A 21,228-nucleotide genomic window follows, 5' to 3' on the forward strand; every position below is an offset into this window, starting at 1 on the left:
AGGAACCCCCCATTCAGCACCCCCCCCCCCCCCCCCCCAAAAAAAAAAACCTGCCCCCTTCCCTGAGTGCGCCGTCCACCAACCCATACAGCTACTTCTTGGGGCCTTTGGACAAGACCCAGGATTTGCAGCACCGTCTCTCCCCCCTCCCTCCCAAGTGGAGCGTGATATATCCCCAACCACCTTCCATTGCTATTGGCTGTCAGTCATTAAATATGTGGACAATAACTCTGCCACATACCAGAACATAACGTGGCAGGTAGACACATTTTTTGGTACTTATGTAGTATCTGGGCTGCCGATTTTGTGATTGTATGCCTTACCTTAAGGCATACAATCAGATGCGATGCGATGCGATTTTGCATAGGATTCAATGTTAAGAAGGTCCTGTTCATTTCCCCACTATCCAAGTGGGCATAGAGTTGATTTTATATAGCGTGGCGAGCGCAGCGAGCCGACGCATATTTCTTAAAAAGTATTCTGTGTCCGCTCGCCACGCTTCGGGCTCGGTGGCTCGCTACAGGTTTATATCCAACTCCATGCCCACTTGGATAGTGGGGAAAGGAAAAGGACCCCTTTTTCCCATTGAATTCTATGTTAAAATGGACTCAAACCATTTTAACATTGAATCCTATGGAAAAATCTTGACCATCGCATACGATTTGGTCGCATGCGATGCGATTTCTAAATCGGACGCCCAGATACTACATAAGTACCTATTTTATTTATTAAATTTATTCTAAAGGGTCTATGCACAAAATACTGATCCTCTAGTGCACCGTGATCAAGAAAGTTTGGGGACAAGTAATAGTCTAATGGGCAGCAACGGAGTGTGTAGGTTATAGACCAAACGTATCTACTACTTAACTGGCCTATAGTCTTCCATAGGATATGCTCATCAAACACTTTTGAGGTTGGTACATTACAAAACAAAATCCACTGCACTCCACGGTTAGGGGAGCTGCTTCAAACAAAAGCAATATTCACTGATCACCGTAAAAGTACAAATAAAAAATGTCAAGTCCTTCACTTGAGTAATCAAATATTCAGTCCTTAGATGCTACCAATGTCATTAATGATAACCTCTACTACTCTACGCTACATATGATCCAAAAAAGTTCTTGTCTGTTGCTTTTACCATGCCCTCTTTATGTCCTCATCACCTCCAAAAATAATTACCAAGTGACATTACATATGAAATATTGTTCATATTCTTTTATTAAGATGTCAATATGAAAATCATAAAATACAGGTAAAAATGGCTGTGTACTGCAATAAAAGGCACAACAATCAGCATTAGTAATCCTCATCTAATTGGGTGCGATTGGTTGAGGACCACTCCCCTGTAAGGTCATGCATGCAATATATAATGTATATATTTATATAATGTATATATTTATTTACCCAAAACTGGGTAACAACTGACAGACATATAGGTGGAATTTGTCTATATATGGGGGTACTGTGCCTAAACTTATTTTTTTTTAAATAAATGGCACACTTAGTAAAGTTCACTCAAAATATAACGATATGTGGCTCCAAGCACTGGTCTTTTTTTTTCTGGTTAAGCATTGTTTGTGATTTGGTGTGTGGATTACCAAATATCTGCATTAACACGAGCTAGCAGCAGAGGGCGCACCATGGGTTTTTTTCCAAGTATCTCGTCTCGGAAACACAAGTTCAATAGTTACTTTTATAACAGTAACTAGAAATCATCATAATACCTAGATAACACAAGTAATACAAACTCCTACACGAACACATTAACTGTGTGAATACAGTGAGAGAACTAATAAAGACTATTTATAATATCTATTTATTGTCGATAAGAGCGGACACAGTTGTGCAGCAGTCACTAATATAAATATATGGGAGGTTACAGCTGCACTCGCGTTACCCCTCTGCTCTCTCCCTGCCTGCTGTGTGCCGCTGCTGCTGCTGCGCTGATCCAGGCTGCCTGTCACAATGTCGGGCACGTGTAAGCTGCTACTAGAGAACGCTGCGCAGATGGTGCTAGTCTGCAGCAATGAGGAGTTCCTGCTGCAGGAGGGAATGCGTCACCTGGCGGTACTAGAGAACGCCAGCCTGGTGGTCGGCAAGTAAGTCACAAAATACAAAAAAAGTCAGATCTCTTTATAGTACAGAAAGTACCCACTCATGGCCATCCATAGTCCCTCATTGCTAATTATGCACAGTATTTAAATGAAACGACTAATGCTGAAGTTTTGAATATTGTGTCCTTATTGTAATATGGTGCCACAATAAACGATAGTCTACCAGCATCTGGGATGTTCCGTAGAGGAAATCCCAGCAAGGATATTACATAAGATAATATTATAGTTCTATACATGTGTTTACGGGTGTGGATCGTTTGGTCTATAGCAACTAGGTCGACAAGCATTGGGTTGACACCACTCGGTCGACAGACAGCAAGGTTGACATCGGACAAGGTCGACGTGGGTTTAGGTTTACGGGACATTAGGTCGACACAAGTGCAAGGTTGACATGGGCAAGGTTGACAGTCAAAAGGTCGACATGGGGTTTTTCGCAATTTTTGGACCCGAATGTCAACACTGTTGACATGGACACAGTTTGAAGTGCACCACATCCCCTTGCTGCGCTCGCGATGCTTCGGAGACGGTGCCTCGCTATGCTTGGCACACTATTTTATTCTCCCACCACGTCCTTGTGGATGGTAGGGCATGAAATACCGCCTGTTGGCACATGTTGGTTCAAAAAAACTGTGAAAAACTGTAGACCTAATGACCGTATCCCATGTTTACACTGTTGATCACATACAACAGAGAATTATATTGGTTCTAGTCAATGGGGGGTATTCAATGCTGTGCATCCTGCTCGCTGTCACCACTTACCCTGTCAGTGAGCCCCCTCATATGCCAATTCCCCCTCGCTCCACAGGGGGAATTGGCGGATGCGGCTCCTGAACCAGCGAGACTCGCGGCTAAATACAGCGAGTTTTCTGCATTAGCCGCAGGTCTCGTTGTTTTGGGCAGGGGCGGATTTAGGGATGAGGGCGCCCCTAGGCACAACAATAATGTTTACTGAGTAGGACAGTTTATAGGGGCAGTATCTGCATGTCCTATCCATTTACACTTTATTTAACATGGAATATAGTACAGTACAGTGGATATTTTGCAGTTATTGGTACATTTTGGGCTGACAGTACTATCACAGGCATCCAAGTGCCGCCCCCAAACATGTGCCGCCCCTAGGCCGGTGCCTCACGTGCCTAATGGGAAATTCGGCTCTGGTTTTGGGGAATTCTCGCCATCCTGCGACGGTGAGGATTTCCCCAGAACATTGAATAGAGCGACCACCCGGCACGGGGGTTAAACAGCGAGGATCGCTGGGTTTCTGCAATCCTCGCGGTTTAACCCCCTCACCGGCCGCATTGAATACCTGCCAATGTGTAACCTATTGTCCATGTTGTTTTTAGTGATGGCTTCATAAAGGCTGTTGGACCCGTGGAGACCATCCGTAGTGAATTTTCTCATGTCCTCTTTGACACTGTAATTGACTGTTCTGGAAAGTGCGTTCTACCAGGTAGGTGATGTTGCACTATGCCTGCAGCATTCTTAATACTAGTTTGTAAGCTCTTCAGAGCAGGGCCCTCTTCCCTCCTGTTGTCAAAGCCCTCTTTTCTTCTCACATTTCACTCACAACTCTCCCATACTCAAACACTCAGCGTCCAGCTTCGACCGCATACTCATCTCCTCTCCTCTCCTCTCTCATCGCCTCTAGTAGTACATTGATAAAGTCCTCACTACTTACATTTAAGCTGTAATGTGTAACTTGCATTAATTTTACCTGTACTCTATTTTTATTATTTATTTACTGTAATGTTACGTTTTGTCTCCCTGTACTGTTCCTTTGTACGGTGCTGCAAAACACTTGTGGCACCTTTTTATAAATAAAATCGGTACTTGTTTCCTAGCACGTAGTGTGGCGAGCGTAGCGAGCCACCGAGCCCAAAGCGTGGCGAGGGGACGCGGATACCTGTCAAGCCCACGAGGGGCGTCCCTCGCGGGCTTGACAGATATCCGCATCCCCTCGCGGGGCTCGCCACGCTTCGGGCTCGGTGGCTCGCCACACTATATATTCTCAACTCCACGCCGACGTGGATAGTAGGGGAATGAAAAGGTCAGAGGACGCGCACCGCCACCCCTCGCGGGCTCGCTGCGCTCGCCACACTTCGGGTTCGCGTCAATCGTGGGGGTGGCGGCCACAATGGGGGGCCATTATTTTTTACACACATGCCGGGGCCATAGCCAATGAGAAATGGCCCATATTGGGCCATTTACCTTTTCTATGTTAAATGTACTCAGTTTCAATGTTAAAATAATTTAACATTGAAGCCTATGGAGACCCAATTTCTCCATAGGCTTCAATGTTAAATTATTTTAACATTGAAGCCTATGGAGAAATCGGGTACATCGCGTGGGTCGTGTGCGTTTTGGTATGCACCCGACGCGACCGACGCAATTTTTTCCGACACGACCACCACGATATAAATCGTGGTGGCCGTGCTAGGAAACAAGTACCATAAAATCATAATAATAAGCATGAATGAGTTTCCTGTAGCAGTGGAGAAGATGTTTGTGGCAACCATTCAGCTTCTAAGTAACAATAAAATTCTATAAAAAAACATTATAGATGGCAACTTGTCGACTCTTCACTGCATCATACATCATCGGGCCTTAACAGTTCAGGTTCTAAGGATATACATGCTGATTAGTTACTATGGGCAGCATCCCATATTTAATCAAACTCCCATCTTATACCCCTTTCACACCAGAAAACGCAGGGACCAACCAGGCATTATGCCGGGGCATTCCCGGGTTGGCCCCTTTCACAACAGAAAAGTCCCTGCATTTTCTGGTGTAGGAAGGAGGTGGGCAGGAGGTGGAATGGTTGAGGAGGCAGTGGACGGTAGACAGTACTCACCCCAGGTTGCTGGTCCTTGGTGCAGGCCGGGGATCCACACAGGCGGCGGGTGCAGATGAGCGGTCAGACGGCTGGCACAGATGACACAGCTGTTCAGCTGCAGTGAGGGTGTCGGAGAGCTGCGTCATCTTCATCAGCTGCCTGTCCTGTTATCTGCGCCCGATGCCTGTGTGGATCCCCGGCCTGGCCACATGCATGCAGGACCAGCAACCCAGGTGAGTACCCCTTTCACACTGGCCAGGACCCCGGGTTGAACCTGGGAACAACCCTGCTCCATAGCAAGTCAATACATATGCTTTGTTATCTGTGCATATGTATTAACTTGTGTTTCTTTTAAAATGTGCTTTCTGTTTAGGGTTGCTGTAAGAGCAGAATACAACCTGACTTTGCATGGTAGATAATTGCACTTAGATATGTGCATTACATTAATACTTCGTTTATCCTTTGTTTCCCAGGATTTGTAGATGCACACACTCATCCCGTCTGGGCTGGTGACAGAGTGCACGAATTTGCTATGAAAGTAAGTTGGTAAATGGTGTCTTATTTATATTTTGATCTGTAACGTGTGTGCCACAAACTGGTAACTGTATTAGATAGCCCTAATGTTGCCCTCAGCAATAGGACATATACAGTGGGGCAAAAAAAGTAGTTGGACAGTCGCCGATTGTGCATGTAGAAACACTTAAAAAGAGAGATGGAGAGAGGTCTGTCATTTCGATATCCAGACTAATTATAGAGTGGCTCATGATAGACAGTCCTATGGTCGACCACTAATGGTCGACAGGGATTAAAGGTCGACATGAAAAGGGTCAACATGTATAATTTTTTTACTACATTTTCAGCCGACTTGTGCCAACAGGCGGTATTTCATGCCCGGGAGAATAAAATAGTGTGCCGAGCGCAGCAAGGCTCTGAGCCCGAAGCATGGCGAGTGCAGCGGTACACTTATACAGTGTCCATGTCGACATAGACACACTAAAACATTAAAAACTCATGTCCACTTTTTTATGTTGACCGTTTGAAGTTGTCGACCCTTTGACTGTCGACCATTTGACTGTACAACCATATGATTGTAGACCTAGACACTAGATGTTTTATACCAGGTCTTCAACCTGTGGCCCTCCAGATGTTGTGGAACTACATGTCCCAGCATGCTCTGAGTTTTTTTGGCATGCTCTTATAGGGAAAAATGTGGCAATGCATGTTGGAACATGTAGTTTCACAACATCTGGAGGGCCACAGGTTGAAGACCCATGTTTTATACCATAACCGTAATTTCCACCATAGTACCTATGACCTATTCAACTGTGAGACACAGAATGTGGGAAAAAAACAGGAAATCACATTGGGGGAGATTCTCTAAACTAAAAATGCGGTAAAACCCCCGTTATTGGGGTTTTTACCGCATTTTGGGATGCTCTAAGCATCCCCCCGCCAGGTTATCGCGACGGGTGGCATTGCCAGAAAAATCTGGCAATGCCCCATAGAAAATGTGAGGCTGGGTGGTTGCGCTGAACAGTAATATTCAATTATACATAAATTAAAACATTGATATTTATTCAAGGTTAATAAAAATATTCAGAAAATAATGATATCAGTGCACATACTCAGCTGAACAGCTGTTAAAAAAGGAGAAATATTGAGTAAAATATGAATATACAGAAAAATGGTGCTGTGATTTTTTTTTTTTTTTTTATTATTTTTATGTATGGGTTGTATTCCAAAAGTCACCTCAAATGCAGTTGGGTCCTGTCCTCTTTTGGGCCCAAAAGGAAGGTAGTTCCAAAGGCGATCGGTAAACAGTGAGATTAGATGGATCTACCACTGTATTACCTCCGCTATTTTGATGTAGCGGGGTCACTCCACAGTTCGAGTTAGGGAGGTTAAGGATGTGGGGTCCTGGCTTGGCAATATTAGAGAGGTGGCGTTTCTCCACAAAGATGGTGATGCACGTCCTAGGATCCTGCACTCCAAGGGGTGAGAGTGGTCTCAATGGGTATTTCAATTGAGAGACAGTGCTGGCAGGCACAAACTGGAGAGGATGATGGATTGTTAAAAGCAGCTGGATGGGTGTACCACTTTCCAATGCGTTTCGCTGCCGCCGCAGCTTTTTCAAGGAACGTGAATGGCTTATGCAGTTAGGGGGGTCTTGCGTGTAAATTTGAGTTTTTATCACAGTGTTTTTCTAAAACCCTTTCACACCTGTTCTTTTAGGAAACGAGTTTCAAAATAGCACTCCCACTGTTCTACTTGAAAAATGTGGAACAATTAACTCAAAAAACAAAGAATGGGGGCGGGGGGCTGTAGGGTGTAACCAAAATTAGAGGATACCTTTTTTGGCAGCAGTGGACACTATGATCAAGAGTTTATGGACTCTGTGTCACACGGGTTCTTTCAGGCAAAGTTCCAAATATCCCCTATTCAGGCACCAGCTAGAACACTGATACCAAATGTTGAGTTGTATATTTCCATACCTGATTCCAATAACCCCTTATTATGGGACATGCCCACAAACAGTGATATAATTTTGCTTTGTAAGCCACATCTAAGGCATAAATGATCACCAAGCAAACCCATCAAATATCAACGATGTGGTGATAAAAACATTCTGTCTAAAACATTTAAGACCAGTTCTGTGTAGAAAGTCGCAGGAACTAATTTTATGGAAATTTCAAGAGCTTTTAATCATTTTTTTGGGGCTCAAGGATGGAAGATGATCCTTGCATTGTTCCATCCCTGCCTTCAGGTTGTCATGTTGTATGGGGTATGAAGACCAGAGTAGTGGACCGAAATTGCTTTTAAAGGAAGTATTTTGCCATTGTAATTAGATGTATAAGGGATTATTCTAATCAGTCAGGGAGATCACCCGCAGCCACATAATGTTGAGCCTGTAGGTACGCTGGAGGGAAGGATTGCAGAATTGGTAATTTTTCAACAGCCTGTGCAAACGTCAGCGGTCTGTTATATCTGGCTCTTTAAACTGTCAATTTATTTAAAAAAATATTTCTCCTGCCCTTTTCCCCTGGTCTAGTTTGTTTGTTGTGTACCATTTATTGGGAATTTTCTTGTATGTTTGACTTCTAAACAATACATAATTATAATATAAGTAGCTGCTGTATGTGTATGAACTCCCCTTCACATGTGTTGCATGTTACTAGCTTGCAGGTTCCACGTACATGGATATCCATCAGGCTGGAGGTGGGATCCATTTCACAGTCAAGCACACGGAAGCGGCTTCTGAGGAAGAGCTCTTCTGCAGCTTTAGGCAGCGCCTGGACCGCATGCTAAGATGTGGAACCACTTTAGTTGAGTGCAAGAGTGGATATGGCTTGAAGCTGGAGACTGAACTGAAAATGCTGAGAGTGATTGAACGAGCGCAAAGAGAAATGGATATTGGCATCTCTTCTACATACTGTGGGGCACATTCTGTACCAAAGTAAGGGGGGTTGGGTTTCCATGTCTGAGCACATTTTGTACACCATGGAAAAGGAACCGTTTTATGTTCTTACGAAGTTTACAATGTGAAATAACCCACTAATTGTGCAGTGCAAGATTATCTACCATATCTATAGGTCTAAATCAGGGCTATCATTCCTGTATGCTTATTTAGGGTACAATGGTGCTTGAGTGGGACCTGCTAGACTCCTTGATTACCTAATCTGTTTTCCCTTTGCTCACAGCGGTGAAATTAAATAGATGAGAGATTCAGAAAGTGAGAGATTTGGTAAGAAATCTCCAGTTTTTTTTAAAGCGGCAATCATTTACACTGCAAAATCAACATGGTTTTGAAGTGTTAATGATTGCCCCTTTCTGGAGATTTCTTAACAAATCTCTCACTTTCTGAATATCTCATCCTATTACATTTCACCCCAGGTCTACCTTCAGGCCTGTGTCTTTATATCTTACTGGGCAGCTAGCTATATATACAGTGTATGGCTTTCCACGCTGGCACTGCTGTTACCATATCAAAATTTGGAAGATATTGCTCTAAGTGGCTTCAATTGCTCCATCATGCACTATCTAGAGGATGCCGGCCTACAGCATGCCGATCGGTGGTCCCCATGTTTGGAGATTGTCATCTCCAAGCGCCACCACCTGCACCAGTGTGCAGTGTAAATAGTGCTGACCCGGGAATATTCCGGGTTGGTAAATGGGGCAAATCCTGATTTGTGTTCCAAATAACGGGTCGGATCCGGGCTTTTGGTGTAAAAGAGGTATTAGGAAGAACACTGGAAGCAGGGCCACTTCCAGATCTGTTATTTTAAACATGTAGGGGTTTATTTACTAAGATGGGAGTACTATTGAAGATGAGATGTTGCTATGGGCAACCAATAAGATTCTATTCATTCATTTCTAGAAGGTGCCAAAAGAATAAGTAGATTTTGATTGGTTGACATGGGCAGCATCCTATCTTCAATAGAATTCCCATGTTAGGAAATAAACCCTGTAGTGTTTGGCCACCCACCTACAGCATATATTGGGGTGCCCCCCCCCCCCCTTTGTTTTTTTAATAGTAAACAAATCTATGCCTTGTATATTGCTGATGGATGTTGCATACACTAAGGGGTAAATTTATTATAGCTTCCAAAAATGTAAGAGGTGATGTTGCTCATAGCAACTAATCAGATTCTGTCATATCTCTATTGCATCCTAGAAAATGATAGACAGGATCTGGTTGGTTGCTATGGGCAACATCACCTTTTTTTATTTTTAAAAGCTTTAGTAAATGTATCCCTCAGGCAGCAGCGTAATCCCATTTTATAATGTGCAGTTGTTATTATTATCAGTGGAAAGACCGTAGAAGAGGCCACTGACGACATCATTGAACATCATCTCCCTGCTCTGAAGCAAATGGCAGCGAATGGTGAAATTCATGTAGATAATATTGACATCTTCTGTGAAAAAGGTGTTTTTGACTTGGAGTCCACAAGAAAGATTCTACAGGCTGGGAAAGCTATAGGGTTACATCTGAACTTTCATGGTGATGAACTTAATCCCACGAACTCTGCAGAGGTACAGTACTTCACTATCAGTGTGTAATATAACATTGTGTGTGTGTGTGTTTTAGGTGCATTTGTGGTTTTTGCTGGGCTCCCACACAGCATTAACACCATATTCCTGTTATATTAACTAATAACCTCCTTTATCTATGTGCTATGGGCAGACTCCTCTATCAGCCTTTCAGAGCTGGTCTCTGGAACAGGCAAGAGGTTGGTGGAGGTGGGGAATGGAGGGAACCAACTTAAATAAGCATATACACACGGTTCGCTACCGATTCAATATCGATGACTGTTGGGACCCGGCGGGTGCCGGCATTGAAGAGGAGGGAGTGACGGACGGTGCGCATGGGGATGCTTGCCAGCCAAGTCTATTTCTGCTTTCGATCCCGGGGCTGCGCATCAGGCTCGACTCTAGATAGAATATAGATTCATTAGTGCACCCAGATCAGGTGGGGTTTATCCCTAATAGACAAGCCTTTGAAAATATTAGGCGAGTAGTGGATACCATCTCAGCTATTAATATAACACAAACCCCAGCCCTTGTCATGGGTCTAGATGCCGAGAAGGCCTTTGATAGAGTTTCATGGAGGTATATGGACCTGCTGCTCCCTAGATTTGGAATTCGCGGGCGTTTTTCACAGGGAATACAAGCATTATATAAAAACCCTATGGCGGCGGTGTTGATAAACGGCAATAGATCATCTCCCTTTAGAATTAATAACGGTACTAGGCAAGGGTGCCCATTGTCGCCCATGATCTTTGCACTCATGATCGAACCGTTGGCGGCCAAAATTAGAAACGAAAAGGAAATTGGAGGTATCAGGATTGGTTCAGAAGAATACAAGATCGCGTTATACGCGGACGATATCTTGTTGACATTATCGGACCCACTGAAGTCAGCGAATAAAGTGTTCGAGACCGCCCTAGAATTTGGGGAAATCTCGAACTTTAAGATAAATTCAGCAAAAACCGAAATTCTGGACATCCACCTTCCTTCTAGCTTAAAGGAAAACCTGGCCTCCGCCTTCTCATGTAAGTGGAGAAATAGTTATCTAAGATATTTAGGTATCAACATTACAAAAAATTATCATAAATTATATGATGCCAACTATCCTAGATTACTGAATGAGATCGCAAATGACATGAAGGGCTGGACCAGAATCCATATCTCATGGACAGGAAGAGCTAACGTTTTGAAGATGAACGTCCTTTCACGCTTATTATACGTATTCCAAGCCCTCCCTGTCAGAGTCCCCCTCATGACCTTTAAAAACCTGCAGAGTCTTGCATCCCACTTTTTATGGTCTGGGAAAAGACCACGGGTGCGGTTTAAGACTTTACAGAACGGCACTAGGGAAGGCGGGTTAGGAGTCCCTAATTTTAAAATTTATTTTTATGCAGCCCAAATATCACAATTGGTGATGTGGCACTCAAGTAAAGAAACACATAGATGGGTCAAATTAGAGGCACAATTAGTGAACATGTCAACTATATCTACAATGCTCTGGGTACCGAAAAAAAATAGACCTATGAGGGAAAAAGTCCATCCGGTAATTGAATTCTCCCTGTCCATGTGGGATAAAATAACTAAAGAATATAAGATTATAAATACACCCAATGCCCTTTTACCAATGTGGGATAACCCCCAATTTTCAGTAAGTAAGGAATCATCCTTTAAGAAAAATTGGTCAAAAACTAATATATTATTCCTAAACGAACTAGAAATTTCAGGTAGACTTCTGCCGTTTGCAGAAATAGCACTAAAATTCGATATTTCACCTAGAAGTGTTTATCAATACTGCCAGATAAAGAGCTTTCTCTCCCACTCACAGCAGGCGAGAAAGAACCAAGCCAACACAGTAGTGGAAACACTGTGCTTGAAAAGGGCATCATTTAAGGGTATTATTTCGTCTGTGTACCAAATATTATTAAATTATGGTAAACAGGAGCGCCTTCCACAGGAACTGGCATGGGAGTTGGAGTTTGGTAAACAATTAGCCCGGGAAGATTGGGTAAGGATCAGAAAAAATTTGATATCAGTATCCCAGTCAACCCGTTATAGAGAAAATTCTTTTAAGATATATTCCCGGTGGTACCTGACCCCAAGTAGACTAAGTCGTATATATAGTGGGACCAACGACCTATGCTGGCGTGGATGTGGGCATAAAGGCGATCTATCACATATCTTTGGGATATGCCCACAAATTCAACAAATTTGGATACTAGTTTTTGACCTAATTAAACAAATTACAAATATAGAGATTCCTAAGTCCCCCGAATACGTTTTGCTCCCTCTTAAAATTCCAGGGATTAAGACATCGTCCCAAAAACTTATATGGTTTATATTGAGTGCCGTAAAAATAGCCTCCTATTGGAAATCAAACAGGGTCCCATCTATGGCAACAATAAAAGAGACGGTGTGGCACCTATATCAAATGGAATATTTAGCAGGACTAGTAGAGGAGAATTTAGACTTGTTTAGGGAAGTATGGACGCCGTGGGCAGAATTCCATAATACTATAATTTGATGCGACCATAAGGATAGGGAGACCCTAATTAGATACAGCGGAACCTATGTGAGTAGAATAGTCTGGATCAAAGAGACACCTACCCCCCCCCCCCCCTCCCCAATCATTGTATTGTAGTGTTACGTTAATGGTTAGCTGTGTTTGTACTTTAGACCGGGTCTTAATGGATGCTGGGAGGGGAGAAGTGAAAGTATCCAGGAAGACGGGATAATGGTAAGGGGATCGAATAACATGCTATATAGAGCGGGATAATAGGGGAAAAAGGAAGGACTAAGAAAAATAGAGAAATGAGTTTGGATAACTTCCTATTATCCTCCCAAGTGAGCCCCTTCCCCACCCCCCATACGCCTCCAATTTCTATCTTATGAGAGGCGTGTGGTAGACCCCTTTCTATGGATGTATGTTGTTTGTTTTCCTTTTTAGTCTAGAATAGTATGGGCTGTAGAGATTAAATATCACATGGTTTGTAACTAATTAGAAGATAAGAGAGATTATGGCTATAAATCAACAGAAGATTATATATTAGAAGGCAACAGATTGTATAACACTATATTCATGGCAAATGGTTATATTTAATGTATTTATAATCTGTTGAAAGATCAACCTCTTAAGGTCCATACATATATATATATATGTATACGTGTATTTATATGTGTGTGTCATTTTGTTATAATGTCGAAAAATAATAAACAGATTTATGAAAAAAAAAAAAAAAAGAAGGCAATTAACACTTTTCGATTAGATTTTGCTTCTAGGACCGAACAATATTTTATATATTTTGAATTCATGCAATACATTGTTGCTCCAGTACACACTAGAATAATGGTTCTCCACCTCGCCCCTCAGGAACCCCCAATAGTGCACGTTTTTCAGGTTACCCAGCAGGTGCAAAGCTGCACTCATTACTTACTGACACATTTTTAAAAGATCACAGGTGGGGCTAATTATTTCACTTGTGATTCTGTGTGGAGACCTAGAAAATGTGCACTGTTGTGGGGTCCTGAGGACCGAGGTTGAGAACCACTGCACTAGAACAACACTCCAATCTAGGAAGTGGTGTCAAATCCATCTGACATATTGTTTTGTGGTGCAGTCTGTCACTAGGTTTGCTGTGCATCACATCAAACCCAGCGTCAATGCAAGCAGCTGCAGGAGTGCGCATATTGAGAGTACACGCTAAGCGATGAAGGCAATTTGCCGATCCACCCAAGCGGACAGCATATCGCTTAGTGTACTTAGCGTAAGATGAAATCTGACCACAATCCTTTTCAAGCAAACTGTTTTACCATAAGTTTGAGATTTCAGCTTGGAAGTAGATGGGTTAGAAGCAATGTTTTATTTATGCTTATGTACCAAATGATAGCAGAAACTTGCCAGATTTGCGTAACAAATGTAAACCAGTTCCACACTACATTTGTGTTTTAAAATCATGCTACCCAGGCAAAATGAGAAACTTTAATCATTAATCGACTTAACTACACAGGTCTGTGTGTGTGTGTGTGTGTGTGTGTGTTTGCATGTGTGCTAGGAAGGTTTTGTTTTTCTAGTAGTCTTTTATGATCACTTCTGTGATTATTTTGTCCTGTCTCATTCATGTGGGTTTGTTTTTCTGTTAGCATAAAGCTAATCTATTCCCTTGACCTTTTTTGTTAATGTTGACTATTCTTATCATGAGCATGCGGTGTCAGTGGTCAATGAAAGGCTAACTGAGCATACAGTGTATTTGGAGTAATCCAATCACCTATAAAATGTGCTAAATTAGTGCTGGTTAATCCAGAGCTCAGGTAGATTTCACAACCTAGCTATTATAATGGTTAGGTCAAGCAGAAGTGTCAAGCAGAAGTGTATTCTACAGTGCCACATTTGTGTAACCAATTTCCTGAAGTAGTGGTGCAAGTTTGACTCTTGGTGTCCTTTTTAATCAGGAAAAACAAAGGCTTGTTTGCTGGTTGCAAAATGATGATTTTTAGCTGCCAATTGGTGATTTTTTTTTTTTTCCCCATAGAGGACGCCAATGTAATCACTGCCAGAATCCTTTTTGCCAGATAGAGGGTGTTGTGGTTCTCACCGACGCATTTCCCTGAATATATCAGCTTTTTCAAGGCGATGGGCCTTGGGATGCTCATTGACCGTACAATTCCACCCGTGGTTCTGAACACTCCACCATCGGCGCATCATGGCATTTGCACCAGTTTATGGCAGGCACAGTGTCTTCTGCTGATAGTCCTCTAAGCATGGTCTCTGTTTGTGGATTAGCATTTGGGAACTCAGGCGTGGCCCCTGATATGCCATAATGTTCCCATGAGCCTGCCTTTTATTTATTTTTTTTGTATTCACCTCAGCTCAATGCCCATAATTTAACACCGCCAACTCTAATGGCAGTAACATCAGCGGTCTTTGTGTGGACTTGGGAGAATCATGCACGGCAAAGGTTTTCAGGACTTTTTGTTCATGTGCAATAGCAAAGAATCACTCAACTGTGTAAAAATTGGCACTGCATCCACCTCGTGAATGATTTGCTGGAAGAAAATAAAAATAATTCATATTACTTGATGTGACTATTGTATCTGGTTGCACTCATCACCAGATTGTTTCTTGAGGAATGTCCGTGCACTAGTAGAAAATAGAATGTGTATCTACACACACTAATATGTAATGAAGAAATATGATATTAGAATGTGTGTCCACCCCGTTAATGATTGTTACTTTATTGTTATATTATATTACGGCGGTGCTGCCTTTTCACATACAGAATTTTTTATTATGAAGATGATAAAAATGGGTTGTATTTGGTAGGCGCACAAGGTAAGTAATAAAAGTGTAAATTTTTTTATTTATTTTTTATAAAGTTTTATTTTAAAAGTCCTTCTTTTGAACCCGGCTACCAACGTGTTTCGAGAGACTGGCTGTCTTTGTTAAGGACAAAGACAGCCAGTCTCTCGAATCACTTTGGAAGCCGGGGAACACGCAAGTCCGCACACCGCCGATACCGGAAGTCATCTAACCCAACTTCCGGTTGTCATGGCACACTCGAGGAGGTCCGGAACACAGACGGCGTAGAAGAAAAATGAGAAGCCAGAAGATCTAGGTAAGCTTAGGGACAGTTAGAGCTGCCGGGATCTTCATACTTAGTGCTATTCTTCAAGTCCACAGCTGGGACCCGCAATCCCCCCAAAAAGTCCATAAAGGGCTGTAAACATTGTTATTATCACTTTTCTTTTTTTTTTAGAGGCTAAGCACTTTTACCATTATTATTTGCTGTGACATATAATTGATTATACAAGCGCTCTTTTTTCCCTATTAAACTACTATCCAAACCCACTAAAAGCTGCTACTAGTGAGCGCAGAGCACACTTTTCTTTTCCTCTACCATGTATTTCTTAGTTACTCTGCCAACTAGAAGGTGCTTTCAGACGTGAACTTTTTGATTTTGTATTTTTCAGTTAGGCGCTGACTTAGGAGCTCATGCTGTAAGTCATCTAGAAGAAATAAGTGATGAAGGCATTGCTGCATTAGCTGCTGCAAAGTGCTCAGCCATTTTGTTACCTACAACTGCATACATCCTGAGGTAATTTTTTTTTCTTCTTTTACCATTTTTGTCTGCAAGGAATTGGAGTCCACTGGTAGCCTTTGTTTGTTTTCCACCCCATTTCCATTGTAATCCTCACCTAAAACAGGCAGGCTGCGCAAGATTAGTTGGAAAATGTAAAACAGTATGAATTACCCCCAAAGCACAATAAAGGACTCCTGCAGAGATGGAAAATCAATTCTAGTCCTATACGTAGACTGATCCTCAGGAATATATTGTACATGTCAAATAATGTTTTGTAGGTTGATCTTGCACCTTCACAATATTTACAATATGTTTCTGCCTATTGTCTTATTGCCTTGACTATAGATTACTAGTCACATTCTCTAATTTTTCATTTTTATTTTTTTTCATGGAGTGCATGCTAATCCATTTGTAACTGTACTATCCAAGCATTTAAAGAAAGCTTTCTATACCAACATCCAACTTCTCCATGTCAGCTAAAACAGTGTTTCCAAAACCTGATATCTTGAAAGAACAGCCAATGTAGGCAACACAGGAGTGATTGGAGATACCTCTGGGCATCTATATCTTACTTTGTTACTCATACTTGAAATACTGACTGACAAGCTGGTAAAAAAATCTGCAAAAATAGTCTTTCACACTTCTATCTGTCTTTTTATATTTCTCAGATTTTTTAAATAATTATTAATAAAAGTTACATTTTATTTGATACAGTATGTAGTGCACCGAGCACTCTTATTTGTATAGTGTTCGGTTGTAAAACTCAGAGCTTCTGATTGGGTTTATGCTCAAAATTTAAAAGGGCAATGATTTTACTAACAAAACCCAGCTAATAAAATCATTGCCCTATTACATTTTGGTTTCTAAATATAATTAGAAGTGCTGCGTTTTACAACCTGACACTTTGTCAGCGTTTCTTTATATTTTGCATTGACTTGAGGTTTACACCAGATTGCTCTGCAGGTGACAATTACACTACCAACCCCCTAACCATTGCTTATTGAGTGAAAGTACTCTGCAATCTGCTAGATACATTTCCTGGTGTAACACTGTATTCAGCCCAGATTTTTGATTTGCTACAAGTAATGTTACATACAGTATATGACAGCAAGCAAAGCCTGCCAAACCTGGCATCACTTTTGCCTTTTAGGAATCCTATTAAACATAACGGATACCTTTCACTGGGATGCAGTTTAAATCCCGGCGGTCGGGATCCCGGCGTTCAAAGTCCCGAACGACGAAATCCCGACACTTTCTCCCCCCCTGTGGGTGTCCACGACACCCTCGGAGGGAGAATAAATTAGTGTGCCGAGCGTAGCGAGGCACCGGGCCCGCTGTGTGGCGAGCGCAGTGAGCCCGCAAAGGGGGCGATCCACGTCCCCCCCCCCTTGTCGGGATTTCGGCGTTCGGGATTTTGAACGCCGGGATCCCGACCGCCGGCTTTTCATGCCGAATCCCTTTCACTTTCTTCTCTCCACCATTTTGTATATTGACTATATACACTGGACACCCAGACCTGAACATTGATAATCTTGCTTACCTTGTGAATTTCCAAGCTACCTTCTTAGTCTTCCTAAATATTTTACAGAATTATCACACCTTTATGCATTTTGTGCAAAAATATAGACAACCTTTTTTTACACAATCAATGTACTGCCCACCAACCATCTTGCTTCATAATGGTTAACAAAATCTATTAATATATCCTAATCAGATATTTTCCTTCTCTAAGACTTAAACAACCTCGAGCCAGGGACATGCTTAATGCTGGTGTAATAGTGTCTTTGGGCAGCGACTTCAATCCAAATGCCTACTGTTTCTCTATGGTAAGTGTTTCTATTACATGACCCTTTCATTGTATAATTCACGTCTGACTATATATAATTTTTTTTTTTTTATAAATTCTTTATTTGATTTATTTATTTAGTTTCTTGTATATCGCACACATATTCTGCAGCGCTTTACAGAGAATATTTGAACATTCACATCAGTCCCTGCCCCAGTGGAGCTTACAATCTATATTCCCTACCACATGTACATGCACACATACATTCACTCTTAGGTTAATTTTTGCTGGAAGCCAATTAACCTACCAGTATATTTTTGGATTGTGGGAGAAAACCCACACAGGAAGAATATACAAACTCTGCACAGTTCGGGCCATGGTGGGAATTGAACGCATGACCTCAGCGCTGTAAGGCAGTAATGCTAACCATAAACACCGTCCGTACTGCCAAAATTGACGACAGCCACAAGATGTACATCGAAAACTAAAGACCGGACTGGATTTAATCAGTCCTTCTACTGCTCTCAAGCTTGAGCTTGTTGTTCCACATTACCAATATGTAGGACAATGCTGCCTCTGCCAAAGCATGTTTTATTTAAAGGAAAAGTTATTTATGTATTTATATGATTGTAGGATCGTATATTCCTGTTATCTGCTGCTTGGCACAGTGGAGGGAGCGGATGAGCTGCTGCTGTAAGCACCCAATAACCTGGTTCTATCTTTTACCACGCTCATCCATTCTGTAGCCTTTTCCTAAACCACCTGTTACTATGGTTGTTGCCAGGGCTATTTTTCAGCAGGAACTGAGGCCCTTATTCTAGTTCACTCTTTCTTTCAAAATATTTCTTAGATGGACAAAACCATGTGCACTGCAGGTGAGGCAGTGAACTAGAATAAGGGCCTCAGTTCCTGCTGGAGCCTGCTGAAAAATAGCCCTGGTTGTTGCTTTTTATTGAAGTATTACTGAAAGTCTCTAAACATTTTCCAGCCTATGGTCATGCACCTGGCCTGTGTTAACATGAAGATGTCTCTGAATGAAGCGCTGGCTGCTTCGACGATTAATGCAGCATATTCCCTGGGAAGGTCTCACACACATGGTTCTCTGGAGGTTGGAAAACAAGGAGATGTTGTGATCATTAATGCCCCACGGTTTGTGCTTACTGGCTTTATTTTAATTAATTTTTTACACCATGAACTTGATAAGAGGACGAAAGTATCACTGGGATTAGTTGATCATTCAGAGAACTGTCTACTCCATATCCTGTTTACATACTGTAGTACAAAGAATTTGGCTCAAGAAATACCTATAGCTAGGGGAGCAGATCATTCTGTCTTCCACTTAAACCTTCATATTATATCTAGTCCAGTTACTCTACTTGCCACGTTCTGCATACAGTTGTAGCTTTGTACTACGCTATATAAATAAATGTCAATAACAAAATGGGATCAGTTTTAATGGCACACATATGGGGGTATTCAATCTGTGCTGTTATTTCCCTACAGGGGAAATATCGGCACTCACGTATTCTATGCTGCTGTTGAAGGGTGTCAGATCTGACTTTTTGAAAAGTCTGAACTGTTTTGTTGGAAATGGTCGCATATTGATGAATCCACCGCCGTTTTCGATGATCCCCCGAATTTCCGGCACTCGTCAGCCGGAACATTGGATTCCAGCTGTCGAGTTACATTCGGAAGAAATTAAATTGACCTGGGATTCCAATAGTTGGGACGTAACGTTGTCAGTCGGAATCCCAGATTGGATACCCATTATAATATGGATGCAACAGCCCTGGACCATCTGTAGATGACTAGCAGAGTATATGATTCGTCCCTGTCCCATATCTGTTCTGTTTAATGCTCTAAATGTAAATGTATTTCTGCATCCTGTATTTTCCACATGGATATAGTATACTCCCAACTGAGTCCTTGTAGAATAGAGGAGCTATTGGTCTGAGAACACCAGATTTGCTCTCATAATAAACATTTGTGTTGGATTTCTTTTGCTAAATTAAGTTGTTTATTTCATCTATAGCTGGTAAATAAATTGCTTACCAGTCTAAGCCCGCACACTTCTCATCCCTGTACCCAGAGATACCAAGATCAGAGTTGGGAGAAATGTATCCTTGTGGAGGTGATGATTTATAGCTCCACCCATAAATCCCACTAAAACCTCATATTAGCTGTATAACATCAGTAAGTTAAGAAACCATGAGTATAATTGTACAGAAAATGTATGATCCCATAGCTCCCAACTCCTACAGTTGGGGAAGAGGGATGCTTGCGTGTCTGAAAGGGGGGTGTGGTCTATGCAAATTAGGGTGTCATATGCAAATTTGGACCATGCGCCATTTTTTCTGTCTGTCACTGAATGGACGCTGTGCGCATGCTCACAGCATCTATTCCCTTCAGGCTGAGGGATCTCCCAACTGCTTTACCACCCCATCGTGGGACACTGCCGGGCAGGGGGGTGGGTCCGTCACAAAAAAAAGGACAGTTTGGAGGTATGTGATCCCTTATTTGTCACACACAAATTATACAAATTTTGGCACACAATTCCAAACACAAACATACACATTGCAAAAATACAGCAACGCCCGGTCACTAAGGTTAATCCAAATTGTGACTGTCTTTTTTTTTTTTTTTAAACTGGATCGGACAATATCCTAGTGCTTTGCAGTTTACAAAAAATTATGACATTAACCATTCTTTTATTTTTTTATTTGTGTTTTGTAGATGGGAACATGTTATCTATCAATTCGGGGGTCATCAGGAGCTCGTTGAGTATGTTGCCATCAAAGGCAAAATTGTCTACAAGAATGAAAGGGTTCTCAGTCTATAACAACAGAACTCTCGTCTGCTCATCAGTATTGTGTAGGCTTTTGGTAAAGGGACAATAATTCAATCTCCAACAGTATTTTCCTGAATTGTAATTGTTTTAGGAAAATACCGCAATCCAATAATAATGAAAAATAATGACCAACTTGTCACGATTAGCATTTTAATTTGTGCAATATAATAGAACAATTAGTATTGCATTGCAAAGGCTTTTAAAATAAGCTTAGCATTATTACTAGATTTCATTTATACAGCATAACCTATTTGTCAGCTATTTCCATAATAAATGTTAACCTACTGTGTGTGTGCTTGTTTTATTCAGTTGTCACTGTGGCTGTTTTTACTGTGATTTATACAGTTCTGTGTATTTTTGTTACATATTCAATCTAAATTTGTAATAATCATCCCAATGTAACAAACATTCAGCAGAGTTATGCTGGGTATTTTATATATATATATATATATATATATATATATATATATATATATATGAGAGATCAGAAAAAAAGACTGGCACTCCGGGGTCTTCAAAAAGTGCTGTATTAAATGGCAACAAGCGTC

The 21,228-nt window shown here is 41.6% G+C and overlaps 1 protein-coding gene across 1 annotated transcript; it reads left to right on the forward strand.

Annotated features, from left to right (window-relative positions):
• The first annotated feature begins 1,792 nt into the window (after window positions 1–1,792).
• On the forward strand, window positions 1,793–20,969 carry AMDHD1 (amidohydrolase domain containing 1). The gene is made up of 9 exons (XM_083182430.1): window positions 1,793–2,099; window positions 3,458–3,564; window positions 5,421–5,485; window positions 8,124–8,401; window positions 9,753–9,978; window positions 15,937–16,061; window positions 17,779–17,872; window positions 18,821–18,981; window positions 20,566–20,969. The coding sequence occupies exons 1-9, from the start codon at window positions 1,966–1,968 to the stop codon at window positions 20,669–20,671; spliced, it is 1,296 nt and encodes a 431-aa protein (XP_083038556.1). The 5' UTR covers window positions 1,793–1,965; the 3' UTR covers window positions 20,672–20,969.
• The last annotated feature ends 259 nt before the right edge of the window (window positions 20,970–21,228 follow it).

This window comes from Crinia signifera, chromosome 4, assembly GCF_055691185.1.
Source record: "Crinia signifera chromosome 4, ASM5569118v1, whole genome shotgun sequence".
In the NCBI taxonomy this organism is placed as follows: Eukaryota; Metazoa; Chordata; class Amphibia; order Anura; family Myobatrachidae; genus Crinia; species Crinia signifera.